The 18,486-nt window shown below is 42.3% G+C and overlaps 1 protein-coding gene across 3 annotated transcripts in view; it reads right to left on the bottom strand.

Moving 5' to 3' along the window:
* The window catches only part of cd164l2 (CD164 sialomucin-like 2), a 43,999-nt gene extending 26,369 nt beyond the window's left edge, over positions 1 to 17,630 (bottom strand). For 2 of the 3 annotated variants that reach the window (XM_043717245.1, XM_043717246.1), the window contains exons 1-2: positions 17,340 to 17,630; positions 11,086 to 11,175 (exon numbers count right to left, since the gene is read on the bottom strand). In XM_043717245.1, the coding sequence (XP_043573180.1) occupies positions 11,086 to 11,175; positions 17,340 to 17,415 (166 nt within the window). In that variant the 5' untranslated portion in view covers positions 17,416 to 17,630. The remainder of the gene's footprint in view (positions 1 to 11,085; positions 11,176 to 17,339) is intronic. The other variant, XM_043717247.1, reaches the window with a different exon arrangement.
* Positions 17,631 to 18,486: the final 856 nt, after the last annotated feature.

The raw sequence follows: 18,486 nt of genomic DNA, 5'->3' as shown, positions 1-18,486 counted from the left end.
TCGGTCCTTCATTCTTAAGACTGCTTGTTTGCAAGTTGAACACAAATATAAAGCAACCGTTCACGAGTACAGGAAATGGTCATACAGGTTTTTGAAAAATACACATCTGTATGGGATCACATACAGAAGTATGGGTGTTCCTAAGTCAGATATTCATAAATTGAAGACCCCTGTAAGACCACTGACTACAAAAGCAGGTGGGAGGTTGAGGTAGTGAACGGCTCTATGTAAATGCAACTTTTTTTTTTAAAAATTGAGTACTTCAAACCTGGAAGGTAATGTAGTGTTTATCCCACAAGCAATCCCTGTGCTGGAGTATATGGACTTATTTTTAAATTCGGCAAAAAATGTCCCACAAAAGAATCTACTAAATTTTACAGTGCATTAATTCAGCACTCAGTGTTACTTGGTAACAGTGATCTGATACTGGAGGATAACTAACCGATCTCAAGGTTGGATTACATGCAAGGTGATGTTACTGCAACTGAATTAGGTTCGGGCTGCTGGTGTTATAATTGAACAAACAAGGCATCAGTTTACATATTGCAAACACTTACTGTGTGTAACCAGTCACTAGAAACGGATGATACACGGTATCCACCTGTTGCAGACCTCCAGTACTAAAAAAGTGACAATCCCCTGAGTTTTAAAAGATGTTTCACAAATTACGTTTTGGAATCAAACTTTTTTTTTAAAAATGCACTTAAGCAGGAAGTTTGAACAAGGATCAATGCTGAGCAAAATTTATCCAGGACTTACTTCTTGACTGGCAGATAAAGAAAGAATGGAAATTTTCAAAAATAAAAATCAAGTATTGACACCACCATTAAAATTACAAAAACACAGGTTAGGTTAGAATGATGCCAAGAAAAGAGTTTACAAGTGGTGCTGTTTTCAGTGTTTACAAGGGTCAGCACTCAGTGGTTTGCATTGCTGCCAGGCACCCAGGTTCGATCCCACCCTCAGGTGACTGTCTTTGTGAAGTTCACACGTTATCCCCGTGTCTGCGTGGGTTTCTCCGGTTACCTCCCACAATCCAAAGGTGTGCAGGATAGGTGAATTGGCCATGGGAAATTGCCTGCAGTGTTCAGAGATGTGTAGGCTTGGAGAAATAGCCATGGGAAATGCAGGGTTACAGAGATGGCTCTGGGTGGGATGCTCTTCAGAGGGTCAGTGTGGACTCAATAGGCCGAATGGGGTTCTAAGGTTCAAGTCCTTCCCAGGACTGCAGTTTTGAGCGTAAATCAGGATCAAGGCTTTGCACTCATACATTTGCTTTCATAGAATCTCAGAATCATCCAGTACAGAAGAAATCCTTCAGTCCATCAATTCTGTACAGCCAAAGCTATGCTAAAACTACACAAGTCTCACATCCCCACGTTACCTATAGCCTCAAATGTTATGACATTACAAGTAGCTCCTCCAAGTACTTAAAGATTGTGAGGGATCCTCCCTCAACTTCCCCTCCCAGGCAGCACATTCCAGACTCCCATCACCCTCTGAGTGAAAGTATTTTCCTCAAATCTCCTCTAATCCGCCTGCCTTTCATATTAAAATTATGACTTATTAATTTTTTAAAAAAGATTTAACCTATTTTACTAAATCAACTTGTTCAGTGATGTTAATACACACCACTGGAGCAGGTCAGACTTGAACCCACAGCTCCCTGGTCCAGGGGCAGGGACACTGCGAATGCACCTCAAAAGGGTACCAAATAATTCTGACCACCTACCCTCATGGGATTTGGGCCCATACCCTCATGGGATTTGGGCCCATACCCTAGCATATTAATCTGATCCTCTGGTTCACTAACCCAGTGATATTTCTGCAATACTACAATCACACCTTAAAAAAGGTACAGGCTAGGATTTGAATCCAGGATCTCATGTTTGCTAAACAGGTTCATTAACCAACTAAGCAAAAGTGTGGACTGCAGATGCTGGAAACAAGAGTATACATCAGCGGTGCAGGGAAAGCACAGCAGGTCAGGAAACATCTAAGAAGCAGGAAAATCATTAACCAGCTAAGCACAGCATTACCATGCCTCCTCATTACTGACCCTTCAACCAATGGGAAACAGCTACTTTGACTATGCACCTTAATCCAGTCCCCCGCCCCCTCTGCTCCAAAAAGCTGATAACCCGAGCTTGTCCAGCCTCTCTTCATGGCTAGTGCCCCATCCCAGGGGACATCCTGGTGAATTTCCTTTGTAATCTTTCCAGTGCAATCCCATCCTTGCTATATAGTGCAGACATCAGACTGCTCACAGTATGTCTCAGACTTTGGTTAGGCCACGGTCTCCTTGCTCTTACAGTCTATGCTTCGACTGGTAGCAGAAAGTGTCCAGTACAGCTTCTTAAATACCCACTTAACCAGCCCCTGCCACCTTCTGGGTTTCCCAGACCATCAATCCGCTGCAAATCATCTTTAGAAGTAGATTTTACATTCAGGAGATAGATTCTTACGGCACAAAGACTTGCAAGAATTGCAGGCACTACCAGTTTTTTTTAAAAATAAAACCTTAAGCTAAGTTATCATCTCAGGAATGTGACTTGTAAGAAATTCTGGGATTTACATATTAATGAATCGAAATCTATAACCCATGCTGAAAGATGAAAGACTTAGTAGCAGTCTAGGTTTGTTCGATATATCACATCAGTTGCATGACACTGATCTTTTACTATAAAATTCTGTGTCTAAAAATCTTTCCTCACGAGCTACCTGACAAAAGAGCAGTGTTCTGAAAGCTAGTGCTTCCAAATAAACCTGTTTGTCTGTAACCTGGTGTTGTGTGATTTTTAAAGACTTTAGACAATACGGAGCAAGCTAGATGCGGAGTGTGGCCAGGGTTTGAAATGCAGCATTTGGGTAGTGGATACAGATTCACGATTTTCCTGAAGAAGGGCTTATGCCCGAAACGTCGATTCTCCTGTTCCCTGGATGCTGCCTGACCTGCTGCGAGTTTCCAGCAACACATTTTCAGCACAGATTCACGAGTAGTCTTCCAAAATATAAAGAAGTAAATTTGATAAAGACAAAGAATAAAATTCCAGGGATATGGGATTTAGAGTGGAGGGGAAACTGCCTGGATTGATCTCCAAAAGGAGCAAGTCTAGCACACAGTCACTGAGCTGAATGGCCTCCTCACATTCCATTATAATGAGACAGATGCATCATGGAATCCCACCAAAAACCCCAGATTTATGTTACTGTTGTTTATATTATTGTCAGTCAGTGCAGCCTACTGTCCTACAGCCAACGGTCACTATGACTAAACAAAAAATGTCACATATGCAAGATGGACAAATTGTTCCATCAGATCCTTCATGTTTCTGGTTTTCTCAGGCCCAGAGATCACAGGCTCTGGCAGTGCTCCTCCCTGGGACCAGAGGCTCCCATAAATGTTCCTGGCGTCTGTCCAGAGACCTCTCTGTCCCAGGCCCTATGTATATTAATCACAAAATCCCTACAGGGCAGACAGAGGCCATTCAGTCTGCACCGACCCTCAAAGAGCATCCCTACTCCCACAACTCTCCCCTTTCCCATAGCTAATCCCCATTACCTGCACATCGTTGGACACTATGGGCAATTGAGCATAGCCAATCCACCCTTAACCTACACACCTTTGGACTGTGGGAAGAAACCCATGCAAATACAATGAGAACATGCAAACTCCACACAGTCAGAGGGTGGAATTGAACCTGGGTGTCTGGTGCTGAGAAACATCAGTGCTAATCACTGAGCCACTGTGCTAACAATCTTGCTGCTTGCTCTCCCAGCTGCAGTGATTCCTAATTTTAACAGGATGGTGTGGACTCACTTGCTATTGAGAAAAAAAAAGTCCTCACAACCCAAAGGGGCTTCGTAGCAATGACTCCCTTGGAGATTGTGACCCCAAAAGATTTGGCTGGTGACCCAGAGTGGGGGTCATGACCCACAGTTTGGGACATCCTGCCCCATCGTTTAACAACAGTGGTACAATAGGATACCACAGCATAATTTTTTTATCCATAAAGCCACATCCTCTGGTGGAAAAGGCAGCACAATTCACTGCAAATGCTTTGGCTAAAACATCATAGACAGCAGTGTACATATTCTGACTCTACCAAAGTAGCATTGCCTTACGGATGAATGTAAACTTCAAGGTTGGTTATTTTGCTACACTGATCCAGGATGCTTTGTAAAGTCAACCATAGGAAACAGAATTTAGGAGTAGGGTGAAGGGAGCATCTGACACACTTGCCTTCATTGGTCAGAATACAGAGTATAGACATTGGGATGTCATGTTGCAGCTGTACAGGACATTGGTTAGGCTAATTTTAGAATGCTGCCTCAGTTCTGGTCACCTTGCTATAGGAAGGATGTTGTGAAACTTGAAAGGGTGCAGGAAACACAATGACAAGGATGTTGCCAAGACTAGAGGATAAGTTATAGGGAGTGGCTGAATAGGCTGGGGCTTTCTTCCCCTCGATGGAGGCTGAGGGGTGACATATAGAGGTTTATAAAACCATGAAGGGCATGGATAGGATAAATAGACAAAAGCATTTTGACCCAGAGAAGGGGAGTCCAAACCAAGAGGCCATAGGTTGAATAGGGGAAAGAAATGAAAAGAAGAGAGACCTCGGGGTCAACTTTGTCATGTAGAGGATGGTGCGTGTATGCAATGAGCTGACAGAGGAAGTGGTGGAGGTTGGTACAATTACAACATTTAAAAGGCACCTGGGTGTGTATATGAATAGGAAGGGTTTAGAGGAATATGGGCCAAGTGCTGGCAAATAGGACTAGATTAATTTAGGATATCTGGTCAGCATAGACAAGTTGGACCAAACAGTCTATTTCCATACTGCATGACAATGACTCTAGGATTAGACCACTCACGCCATTCAATGAGATTATGGCTGATCTAGTCGCAGTTACCACCCAACATTCCTATTTACCCACCACCATAACCCATCACTCAAATCTCCAGCAAAAAAATCTAACTTAACCTCGAGAAAAGTCAATGACTCAGCCTCCACTGCTTTCAGGGAATAACAGGCCAATAATCTTGAGCAACAATTCTCATCTCAGTCTTAAAAGCAAGACCTTATTCTTGAGCCAAGTCCTAATTCTAGTCTCTCATACAAGATCCTCTGAGAATCAGCCTTATCAAATCCACTCAAGATCTTCAATGCTTCAGTAAGACCCCTGCCTGTTCTTCCAAACAGCAAAAGGCCCAAACTGTTCAACCTTTCTTCACAAGACAAGTCCTTCATTCCAGGATGGAGTCAAGTGAACGATATAAAATACAGAATAGTAATCGCTCAATGCTGTTGGTTAATTTAATACCTGGGATCTTCATGGACCGAAATGGTTTCTAAAAAAAGAGATTAAAAAAAATTTTAAAATGGCCAAATTCCATGAAACCAACATGCATTAGACAACAGTCTAAAGGAAAGTGCGTTTAAAAAAAAAGCCCCCCTCGTCACATTTGATTTATCTCATTGGGAAATGGGCTGAAATGATCAAACCGGAGCAATAACGTCAATAGCTATGGAATATAGAGGCAAGCTGTTTCAACAATTGTTTTTCATTGACGAGAGGAGATAGATTGAAGAATGCAAAATTGAACTCAGTTAAAACAGGCTCCCAGGAGGAAAATGGATTTGATTTTAATCAGCAAGATCTCAGGCACAACTGCAATTTTTCCAATGCCAGAAGCAATAAAAATTATTGAAGCAATAAAATTTACTTCTTCCCCAGTATGACACCAGAAAATGCAGCAAACAGATGGTGTTTCAATAGCTAGTGCACCAGACCTCTGACAAAAGAAAACATCACAATTTGATATGACAGCACTTTGGGTACAGTGCAGGGTGTAAGACATGACTTTGATATGATTATTCTTCATCTTACCCCGAGACAGAGACACTGGAGGAATCCAGTAAAATTCCCTCCTTGTAAATACAATGAAATTTCAATACTTTGGTATTTAGGAAGTTTACCTTTTATTAGGCCATAATACACAGGAGCAGAATTAGGCCACTTGGCCCATCAAGTCCACTTCACTGTTCAATCATGGCTGAAAGATATTTCTCACCCCCATTTTCCTGCCTTCTCCCTGTAATACTTATTGCACTTACCAAACAAGAACTGATCTCTGCCTTATGTACACTCATGACTTGACCACCATAGCCTTCTCCAGCAAAGAGTTCTGCGATTAATCAGTCGCTGACCAAAGAAATTTCTCTTCATCTCCGTTATAAACGGTTGTCCCTTCCGTCTGCTGTGCCCTCAGGTCCAAATCTCACCTATTAGTGGTAACATCTCCTTCATGTTGGCTCTATCTAGGCCTCTCAAGGTTCTGTAAGTTTCAATTTAATCCAATCTCTTATCCTTCAGAACTCCAAGTACAGACCCGGAGTCCTCAACCGCTCCTCATGCCAAGCCTTTCAGCCCCAGGGTCATTCTTGCAAACCAACTCTGGACCCTCTCCAATGCCAGCACCTCCCCTCTTTATATAGAGAGGGTCCAAACATGCTCACAATATTCCAATGTGGCCTGATCAGAGCCTTATACAGCCTCTGCAATACTCCTCTGCTCTTGTACACTAGCCCTCTTGGAAAAGAAATGAATGCTAACACTATTTTCCTTCTGACTGCCAAATAAACATGCACGTTAGCCGTAAGGTTATCCTGAACTAGAACGCCTAAGTTCCTTTGTGTGTTTTAGATTCGGTAGCCTTCACCAGTTTCAATAATAATTTATGCCTCCTCTCTTCCGACCAAAGTGCATAACCTCACACTTTCCCACGTTGGGCAAAGAACAGACAGATGAAACTGTCTCTAGCCTGTCCAAGTCTTTCTGCAGCCTGCCCACTTCCTCAACACTATCTGTCCTGGTCTCATCTACAAACTTAGCAATAATGCTCTCAACCCCTTTGTCCAAATTGTTAACGTATAATGTGAATACATGTGGTCCCAACGCTGATGCCTGTGGAGCTCTACTACTCACCAGCTGCCATCCTGCATCCTGAAAAAAACCCCTTTATCCCCACTCTCTGCCTTCTGTCAGTCAGCCAGTCAATCCACTATCCATGCCAATATCTTGCCCCTCTAACACCATGGACTTTTATCTTATTCAGTAGCCTCCTGTGCAGCACCTTGTCAAAGGCCTTCTAGAAATCCAAACAGGTCACATCCACGGGCTCTCCCTTGTCTAACTTGCTGATTACCTCCTCAAAATATAATGATTTATGAGGGAACGGTCATGCCTGGCAAAACCTTGCTGAGTCAGCCGTATTTTACCACACTAAGTACTCCACAATTTCATCCTTAATAATGGTCTCTAAAATCTTATCGACAAAAGAGGTCAGGCTAACTAGCCTATGGCTTTGTCTTCTGCTTCCCTCCCTTTTTAAAGCAAGTTATTTCATTGGCCATTTTCCAGTCCTCTGGGACCCTCCCTGACAACAGTAATTCCTGCAAGAACACTGTCTCTACAATCTCTTCAGCTATCTCCTTCAGAACTCTGGGGTGGAGTCCATCTGGTTTGAGTGATTTATCCACTTTCAAATCTTTCAGCTTTCCCAGCAGCTTCTCCTTAAATAAAGGCCACTGTACTCATCTCTGACCCCTGACACTCTCAAAGTTCTGATATGCTGCTGGTGTCTTCCACCATGAAGACTGATGCAAAATATCCATTTAGTTCCTTTGCCATTCCTTTGTTCTCCAGCCTCATTTTCCAGTGGTTCCATTTTTACTTCTCCTATTCTCAAGAGAAGTTATTATTTCTGTGGTTTGGAGTATAGAGGTGATTTGAATCCAGTAGCTCAAGTTTATCAGTGGTTTTTATTTGAAGGCTGTGCTCTGTTCTGTCACAATATCAGATTGGTGATAAAAAGCAAGGTAGGAAGGTAAATCATAAAATCTACGCAGCATCTGATCCTTATGAACAGTTTTTAGTTGAATAAAAGTTTTAAAAGCCATGTTAAGAAAATCAAATTTTGCAACTAAGTCCATATATTCTTGCATCTTCAACAGTCCGACAGGATGAAGATGAAAATAAAAATAAAAAGACCATCACTTTTGCAATATTATCAGACAATTATAAATTCTCTCTAACTATAGTAAAGCCTTTAGTGGATAGGAAACTGCAGTAACTCTAAATTAATGTATCACAGAAACTGCTAGGAAACACCAGTCTATCACTTCAGTGATTGCAAGTGGGAATTTTATGGCTTTAAATACAAATATTGCTCATTAAATCAAACTAAGTATGCACTTTTCATGTTTGCACATATAGGGTTTCAGAATCAGGAAAGTGAAAAATAGCTTTCTTTCCCTCCTAATGGAGAGAAGTTTTCTCTGGGTCATTGGACTGTGGCCAATTGCCCATTTATCACCCAACAACTCAAAAGGTGATCAGCTGCACTGTATGAGCCATAAAGATCAGAAGTCTACTGAAGTAGTGAGGAACTCATGAATCAGATAGTACAGCTCAAGTACTCCAGACAAAAGTTAGAAGCCAGTTAACAAATGATTTAGTGGCATACCGTACCCAGCAATTTTGCAAACTCAGCACTGTACCAAACTAAAATTGGAATCTGATGTGCTCCATTACTCACTCAAAGTTCTATTAAATATTTAAGTTACTCGCTTACCTAGGCAACCTGCAACGAGTTGCAAAGAGCTCTTCTCTGGAAAGAGGTTATATATTCAGGAGTCATAATCTAGATGCATTAGCCACATTCATAAAACATAGAACAGTGCAGCACAGAACAGGCCCTTTGGCCCACAATGTTGTGCCAAGATTTAATCCTCATGTCGAATATAATAACTTAACCAACGCACTCCCTCAACTCACTGCTGTCCATGTGCATGTCCAGGTCCAGCAGTTGCTTAAATGTCCCCAATGACTTTGCTTCCACCACAACTCTCTGCCGGCATTATTCAGTCACCAACACAGGGACAGGACTAAGTAGTTCAGCCCTGTTCCCCTCAGCACCTCCATCCCAGCCTCGATGCCTGTACCATCATTCAATTGAGATCACAGTTAACCATTGACCAAAGTGCTCATCTCCATTTGTTTCATAGCCCTTAATCTCTCTGGTTAAGGGAAACTCATTAACCTTGGGTTAAACAATTAACAACTGATCTAGTATCAACTGCCACTTGGAGAGTTCCAAACTATTAACCCTTAGGTTTAGAACTGTTTTCCCATTTTACTTCTGAAAAAAAAGTCTAACTCCAATCGAAGTTTCTGTTTCCAGGCCGTATAACTAATCTTTAGAACCTCACCAACAACACCCCCCTCCTTCCCCACCATTAGAAATTGTTTCTCTCCAGCTACCCAGTCTTTTTCTCCTTAATATATTGAAAACTCTAATAAAAATACCATTAAAGTTTAATTCCAGAGAGATTCAGAATGCTTAGTCTCTCTCTTAGATTAACACAAAGTCCATGTTTCATTACAAATCTACACTGTGCTCCCTCCAAGGGCAAAATATCATCCCCAAGTGTATAGTGCCGAGAACTAGAATTTTTGACACGTTACTCTGTGGTGGTGTCTGTGGTTCAGTTAGCAGCGCACTCACCTCAACCACAAAGATTCCCACTCCAGAAGTGGAGCACAGAACAATAAGGCTAGCACTCCAGTGCAGTACTGAAGAAGTGCTATATTGTGGAGGAAGCTGTTGGCTGAGATATTAAATAGAGGTTCCATATTCCCCCTCAGGTGGGTGTAGAAAGTTATCCCATGGCACTATATTGAAGAGCAGGGGTGTTATCTCCAGTGTGTCAGTGAATATTTATCCCTTGATCAACATCACAAACAGATTTCCCAGTCATTACCATGCTCTTGTTTGTGGGAGCTTGCTGTACATAAATTAGCAGGTGCGTTTTCTACATTAAAGTACTGACATGTCGCCATAGTTGTATTGGCTTTAGTGTCCTTTAGGATGTGTGATGGTTGCGAGAAACTTCATTGGAACAGAAAATATCATAAAGGGTTGAAGGAGAGCAAAATCAAAACCCATCACTTTTAGGAAATAATTAAAAATGTCAAATATTTATAGGGAGGAGGGAGAGATACACAGCAGTGAAATAAAAGCAAAATACTGTGGATGCTGGAAATCGAAAATAAAAATTGGAGAAACTCAGCAGGTCTGGCAGCATCTGTGAAGACAGAAAAATAGAGTCCAATAATCCTCTTCTGAAGAAGAGGAGTGAATCTGCAAGGGTCCAAAGTTAGAAAAGTAGTTGTAGAAATAGTGGCTTTTATTCAGGTGAACAAAAACAAAACAGATAACAAAAGGATCCTGTTTACATTGGATCAACTGCGATCAATATCTATTGTTTCCAAATCTCGATCAAGAATGATCATTTTTCAATTCTACACCTGCTAAACCTCATCAACCAGTAGGAAGTTACAAGATGATTGACACAGTTTGAGATCAGTATCTGGGAACAAAGCATGCTGAGCTCTATATTCAGAGAGATGCAGCCAACAGCTGATGTCATCTCAAGCAACCACCTGAGCCAAGACACTGAGTGTCCCCAGGTAAAAGGCAGCACTATAATTAAAAACTGCTTGACAGATCAGTGATGTTTGCCTTATATTTGATGATACAAACAGAGAGGGAAGCTTTTCCCCCCCATAGAGAATTCTCCCCATTAAAATAACCAAAGCAAATTGCGTGGCAGGGTCATGCATTAACAAATCAGATAGGTTGAGAAGTGAACAATGGTACTCAATGAGGTCATAGAAAAAGCAGCTGACCACCCTCCTCACCTGCCTTACACTACCAACTATAATCTGAACATTTCAACCACAATAATTATCACAGCAGCATTTAATTTGGGAGGTACGTAGTTGGTAAACACCCACTAAGGTTGCCTTGGAGCTCTGACTACACCTGTAGGCTCCAAAACCATTTTGTGCCCCTCCAGAACAAGAACTTGATGTTGGTCATGCCGCTGAATTGAAAAGTTTGAATATCTTTCCATCTTTGAGATGGAATATTGGGAAACAGCCTTTCTATAAAGAATTAGCAACGAACAAGACTGCTCCAGGCCAGTGTGTAAGGATTATGTACAAAGCACTTACCTGACTTACATTGTGCCCACACGCAGTCTGTTAGGTTCAGCGAAGTATCACCAGTGATACAAAGTTCACATGTCTCCAACTCCGCACATTCTAAATGAGAAACAAACCAAAAAGAAACAAACAAGTCTAATGCAATTATTTAAAAAACGGTTAATGTTCAGCTCATTGGTATTAACACCCTTGTACTGCCCTGTGTAAACCAAATGCACTTTGGACGACAATACTTCTTTGCCTGTTTATCAGAGGGGAGTTTAACTCCATGATAAATATGAACTCCAATAGGTGAATTATTGCAGACTGACCCAATAAACTCCGGGTACATCGCAGTCAGTAAAATCATACCAGCTGACAAACATCCCATCAGAAGAACCAACATCAACACAACTTAAGTCATTAAGATAAAATTGCCTCTCATACGGACTTCTCAGTCCTTGGCCTCTTGCTCTGTTTCAAGGAAGAGCAACACAAGGGACAGAACCTCATTTTCTGACACTTAGACTCCCACCCAATTTCAGATCTTAACTTAATCTGCATCAGCACTACAATTATTGACAACAGGAGTCATTACCATTTACAGTTCTTCTAGACCCAGTTTTGGTCTATTGGTCCCATTGGAATCATTATACTGAAGAGGTCCTTTAGCCCATCAAAAATGTACCACCTACACTAGTCCCACTTTCCTACATTAGGCCTATGTTCTTGAATGTTATGACACTAACGTTTTTAGAAGGTTTGAGGTTTCCCACCTCAACTCCTCTCCCAGACCCCCCACCGCTCTCCAGAACGTCTCTCCTCCAAACCTCCTGCCTTTCACTCAAAGCTCCCCTCCTTTGTTCTTGATCCTTTCGAAAGCAGCTGTTGCCCTTAGCCATACATCATCGCAAGGCAGTTATTCCTTTAACAATTCAACCTCTTCTGCCTTCACCCAATCTCCTGGTAGCTATACAAATTCTTCTCCAGATAGTGTAGCAATCCCCTTTTGAATGCCTCGATTGAAACTACAGCACCACAGAACAGAAAGCACGGAGTTCACTTTCATTTTTGACACTTCACCTTTTATAAATCTAAAAGTATTTTCTGTTTTTAAATTTTGCTGTTAAGATATTTGCCTTACTTGCTTTGCTGCCTTAAGGTCATGTCAATCCTGAGTGTCCGTAAAACTACTGAATGTATTATGATCTAAAGCTTCCTTTTACCCATCTTTCAAATTCTGAATCATTGGAAGCAGTTTCATCTCTCTCTCTGCTGGGAGTGGGTTTAAAAAAAAAACAAATCTCTGCCATAAAATGGCTCACAGCCCAGCTATGTTTTTCAAAAAAAAAAATCCTGTCTCTCAGCACCTGCTAGAGAACGGGGTCACATCAGGGAGAGTCTTCTGTACTGTGGTGAGTGAGCAATTTCAACATCAACATTTACTAACCATAAGTTTAAAGATGACTAAACTAAGCCAGTGGGGCTGGACCCTGCACTTTCACAGTCCATGACGCTACAAGCAAAAAACAAAATATCCAAACTAAAAGAAACAACAAAACAAAAAAAAAAAAAAATCACTAGCACCATTGGACTCACTCCAAACGGTCAGACACAGGGTTCCTGCACATTGGGAATTTTACTATTCAAATTAGACACTTAATATAGAATAAACGTGAAAGCAGTTTAAATATTCCATTTCGTACCCAGTGCTGCCAACAATATAGGGCAAGTTTTCCCTCTTAGAATTCAGAACCCGGATATCAGGATGAAAGAAGGGTCAGAGATGCACAAAGCAAGGGGAACGATCGCTCGACTATCATTTTCTCTGAATTGGAGTGAAAGGCCGGAGGGTGGACTAACATATTATTAAATCCAGTGGGAGCCTCCAACATCTGAGGAGTCGAAGAGTGTGGCACTAGAAAAGCACAGCCAGCCAGGCAGCATCCGACGAGCAGAATCGGCATTTCGGGCATACGTCTTTCATCAGGAAAGAGACCGTGAGGCGAAGGGATGGAGAGATAAATGGCAGGGGGTGGGGGTGGGAGGAGAAATGAAGAAGGTAGCTGAGAGCTCAATGGGTAGATGAAGGGGAGATAAGTAGGTGATAGGTCGGGGGGTGGGGGCGGAGTAGATAGGTGGGAAGGGAGGTGGACAGGTAGGATCATTTCTGCCTCAGGACATGGTTGAAGCACTTTCTCCAACACCTGAGGAGGAGATAGCCTTTCCAGGTAAGGGGGACAAGCACACAACCCTCCCCCCATCACGATTAGCCACATCACCTCCCCAAATTATCAAATTTGAAGATCACAGCTTTTCCCTTTAGCAACTCAGCCTTAATATGGAGAAAGAATCTCTCGCCCACAATAGATATGGGACTTCTCTTTCTTTTCTCCCCCCACCTCCACCCCCTCCCCAACCAATCCCACCTCCAGGAGAACAGTCCAGCATTCTCTTCCTCAGAACTCAAACTTAAAACATTCATTGTTTCTCTCTGTCTCTCTCCAGCCACAGATGTTGCCAGACTTGCCGAGTGTCAGAATACTGAACGGTCTGGACAGAGCGGATGTTAAGAAGATGTTTCCATTGGTAGGAGAGATAAGGGCCTAAAGGCACAGCCTTAGAGTAAAGGGAAGACCTTTTAGAACAGAGATAAAGAGAAATGTCTTTAGCCAGAGAGAGTTGAGTCTATAGAATTCACTGCCACAGAAGGCTGTGGAGGCCACGTCATTGAATATATTTGAGAGAGAGATGGACAAGTTCTTGATTGCCAATGGGATCAAAGGTTACAGGGAGAAAGCAGGAAAATGGGGTTTAAAAAAAAATTGGCAGCCATGATTGAATGGCAGAGTGGGCTGAATGGCCTAATTTCTGCTCCTATGTTTTAGATTAGATTACTTACAGTGTGGAAACAGGCCCTTCGGCCCAACAAGTCCACACCGACCTGCCGAAGCGCACCCACCCAGACCCATTCCCCTACATATATCCCTGCACCTAACACTACGGGCAATTTAGCATGGCCAATTCACCTAACCTGCACATCTTTTGGACTGTGGGAGGAAACCAGAGCACCCGGAGGAAACGCACGCAGACACGGGGAGAATATGCAAACTCCACACAGTGAGTCGCCTGAGGCAGGAATTGAACACGGGTCTCTGGCGCTATGAGGCAGCAGTGCTAACCACTGTGCCACCATGCCGCCCACTATGTCTTATGTCTTCAGTCCCTTTGAAGATATTATTGTTTTATTCATTCAAGAATCCTATGCATGTGTGACTAGGCCAGCATTTATTACCATCACCAAATTCCCCTCAAAGGAGGTGGTGATGAGCTACTTTCTAGAACCACTACAGTCCATCGTGTGTCGGTACACCCACAGTGCCATTAAAAGGTGGGAGCTCCAGGATTATGACTCAGTGACATTCAGATCACCACAAGGGAGTGAGAAACTAATCTTGTTGTGCTGAGCATCTCATCCCACATCATGCCAAAAACAAACAACTGAACACTCACTTCACTAAAAAGTGTTCAAAAGGCCAATGACTGCACCTTAACCAGACTGAAATACAGGACTAACCAATTCATAATGTTAGCTATATAGTGTGTGTCAGTAAAAAATGATAATTGCTCCTTTACAGTCAGTAGGACTGTGAGCTTTGAAGGGAAATTAATTGAGCTGAGCATTGAACTGGTCAATTCCATACAATACACTAAATGGACAGGCAAGCTTTTAAATAGAGTCATAGAGATGTACAGCACGGAAACAGACCCTTCAGTCCAACTTGCCCATGCTGACCAGATATGGTAAATTAATCTAGTCCCATTTGCCAGCATTTGGCCCATATCCCTCTAAACAAGTGTGACACAGATTCAAATCAATGTCATCTGACAGAAACCAATGTCCCTTTAATGGCATTAGTTAGATGACCAAATAAGTGATCCAATTAAACTAAAAAATGACTAAAATAAAAACCGTGACTCAGTGAATAGGATGCTTTTCCAGGTTAGAATCGGAGGGTTCAAAAATCACTCAACCACAGAATCCAAGTTGAACTTCAGGGCAGTACTGAAAGAGTGCCACAATTCAGATGAGACATTAAATAATGTCCATGCATCGACACAAGAGATCCCATGACACTGAGGAAAAAGAGGGGTTCTCCCTGGTGTTGTAACCATCACATAATCCCTCACTTGACACGATTGAAGCAGATTAACTGGTAACTTTAAAATATATTCTTGTTAAACAGCCTGGTCAAAGCAAACAGAAACCTTATTAAGGCACTGACTTCAACCAGTCAGAGTGCTGCAGGAGAGGTGGTAAGATCATGGCATTACATAACATCCTTTTAGTCATGTGTACTATCATTAGCACATTAGTCAGACTTAACCCCTTATCGTACAAGTTTCAGTGGGAGTTTCCTGTGCAGACATTCCATATTTTCCACATTACTGCAGCAGCTACCCTTCAAAACATATTTCTTGGGCAGCAGAGCACTCGGGGGTATCCTGAGTTGAAGGGTACTATACAAATAGCAGTTTTTACTGCTGACTCAGACAATTCTATGCTGCCCATCTTTCAATGAAACACTGAAAATTAACCTGCCACTGACGTCAGGTTGAAATTGAAGTGGTCAAATAGCACAAGTGTGTCACAATTCCTCTCAAAGTTCAACAGGACTAGATCACCTATATCTTCTTTCACTGTTGTGTTTTAACTATAATAAAAAGGGTTCTGTTCATTATTTTGGCAGTTTTGTTGATGTATTCAAACCCCAATCAATCAAAAAAAGGTAAAAAAAGGGTAAAAATTCCAACCCTTTAGTTGTCCAAGCTGAAATGGAAGCAACTACATCTACAGCAGCCCTAAATCCAAAAGAAGCAGTGAATGAAATGCAAAATCCTCAATGCATCCTGGAGGCTTGTACAGACAAAGGAGTGGATTTCATCTGTTAGCTAACTCCCCCCATTTTGAGCAAAAAAATGAGAAATGTTCAGAAGTAGATCAGCAATCTCAGGTCAGCAGGACTTGGGCAAAAAGGAGTCTCAGAAAGTCTGTCCCATGCAGAAACTGCTTGATGATGCGTGTAGGCTCTTCCTGTTTTAAACAGAATTTTAAAAAAGGGTGAAGCAACTAAGAGAGCTTTTTTATTCAGTATTTGAATCCTTCAGCTGCTTTATTCAGTATCTGATGGATTCAGATTGACCGTTGGAAATCTCCACTTGGGGATCTGTCTCATTCACTCAGAGCAGAACATACTCAATTAAAGGAGGTTGATCGAATGTTGGTTAAGGTAACAAAAGGATGGGGGTGGTTGGTGAAGACATAAATTTCTGCCATTCTTTAATCCAAAAAGGGCTTGAAGCACTGGAGATCTAGGTGTCACAAATGGTATTTTATCTAAATGTTCCAGGTCCCAAGCTCATACAGAAACATCCTATACAGTTGTTGACTCAGTAATAGGAGAACTTTGACCATGGTAGACAGAATAATCCCCAACTCAGTGAGGATTAGTAAGCACCAATATTGTTGTAATTTAAAATATGCATAAGCAATACTTAATACATTTTACCTGCAGAAACAATTTAGAAGTTTTCAAACTTACATCAGATTTGAATATTGCAATATGGAGGGTCTGCTTGTCTTTATCCTTCTGTCAGGTTGTTGTTATATAAAAAAAGTCAGTTGAAACACCAATTGACATTCTGCAAAGCCCAGCATTGTTTTTTTTTAAAAAAAAGAGATATTCAGTCACTTTGTGCTGTTTACTTGTACACTTCAGCATCAGTATTACTCATCAGGGCAAATACTAGCAGGCTGCTAGGATATTTAATTGACCTGAATATTAAATATTCAAAACTACCAGACAGCAGTCAACATAGAAAGGAGATGAGAGTTTGTGTTTTAAATTCCCAAGTGCAAAATGACATTACCTTAACACTGGAGGCAGTACCAGCAAAACAATGGAAAATTCCACCTTCACTGCAAACCTCTCCCACAGAGGATTTAAATTGTAGTCAAACTGCAACCGCGTTACTGAAATGTTCACTGGACACTTGCATCAAACCACTGGTACCTAGGTATTTGTACACACACGCTGCAATAATTTATAACAAAAACAAACAACCGTTATCGCTGCCATTCACCCCAACTGCCCCAGTTAGAAGAGGCAAGAGTACGAGAAACGCAAATGCAGCAACCAGCTCCACTCAAGAAGTTCGCCGGCCTCACGGGCTTATTAAAAATAAAAATTCCACGTTAGCGCCGGGACCTGCGGGGCCAGTACCTGCTGCCTGTCCCCCACAAACTCCAGACAGTAGCGCCAGCAGCGAAATTCCTGCCGCAATCTCTGCCCACTTCATCTTCTGAAATCTGAGTGGGAGTTGTTGGAGGGGGGAACACAGCTTGCAAATGACAGGGGAGGGTGGGGTGGAATTAAAAAGTTATAAACACTGAACAGCGGCAACAAATAAGGAAGGGGGAGTGAAAGCAAAGAGGCTGTGAAGTTTCCCAGCGAGGCAAGAAGCTGCGATGCTGCAGGAAATTCACCGGGAGACCACGTGAGCGAAATGTATCCGAGCGCCTGTAACAAGTTATTAAAGGGACAGGTCACATGACCGCCCCTCATCACATTTCACACAAAAGTGATGCCAGTCTCTGTTTACCTGACAACCAGCACTCTGGAGACTCTGCCTATAGTCATTATTTTTATTATATATATATATAGTCTGGTGTCACACTGGAAGGAAAAAGCACACATTTATAAAATAGGAGCCAAAACAGAAATTGCTGGAAAACCCCAGCAGGTCTGCCTCAGCAGCAATTTCTGTTTTTGTTTCTGATTTACAGCATCCGCAGTTTTAATTGTAAAATAAAGGCCTAACAAAACCCCTCCTATAACAGGTGGTAAAGTGGCTAGCAGTGATGAGCACTGCTGCCTCACAGTGCCCGGGACCTGGGTTGATACCAGCCTCGGGCGACTGTCTGTGTAGAGTTTGTACATTCTCCCCATGTCTGTGTGGGTGCTCTGGGTGCTCCGGTTTCCTCCCACAGTCCAAAGATGTGCAGGTCAAGTGAATTACCCATGCTACATTGCCCATAGTGTTCAAGGAGGTGTAGGTTAGGGGCATTATTCAGGGGTGAGTTGAAACTTTATTGCTGGAACAGCACAGCAGGTCAGGCAGCATCCAGGGAACAGGAGATTCGACGTTTCGGGCACAGGCACATTTCCTGAAGAAGGGCCTGTGCCCGAAACGTCGAATCTCCTGTTCCCTGGATGCTGCCTGACCTGCTGTGCTGTTCCAGCAATAAAGTTTCAACTTTGATCTCCAGCATCTGCAGACCTCACTTTCTCCCCGCATTATTCAGGGGTAAATGTAAAGTAGTAGGGGAGAGAATGGGTCTGGGTGGGTTACTCTTCCGAGAGCTAGTGT

The sequence above is a fragment of the Chiloscyllium plagiosum genome, chromosome 27 (assembly GCF_004010195.1).
Source record: "Chiloscyllium plagiosum isolate BGI_BamShark_2017 chromosome 27, ASM401019v2, whole genome shotgun sequence".
NCBI lineage: Eukaryota > Metazoa > Chordata > Chondrichthyes > Orectolobiformes > Hemiscylliidae > Chiloscyllium > Chiloscyllium plagiosum.
This window is presented reverse-complemented; position numbering and strand designations above follow the sequence as displayed.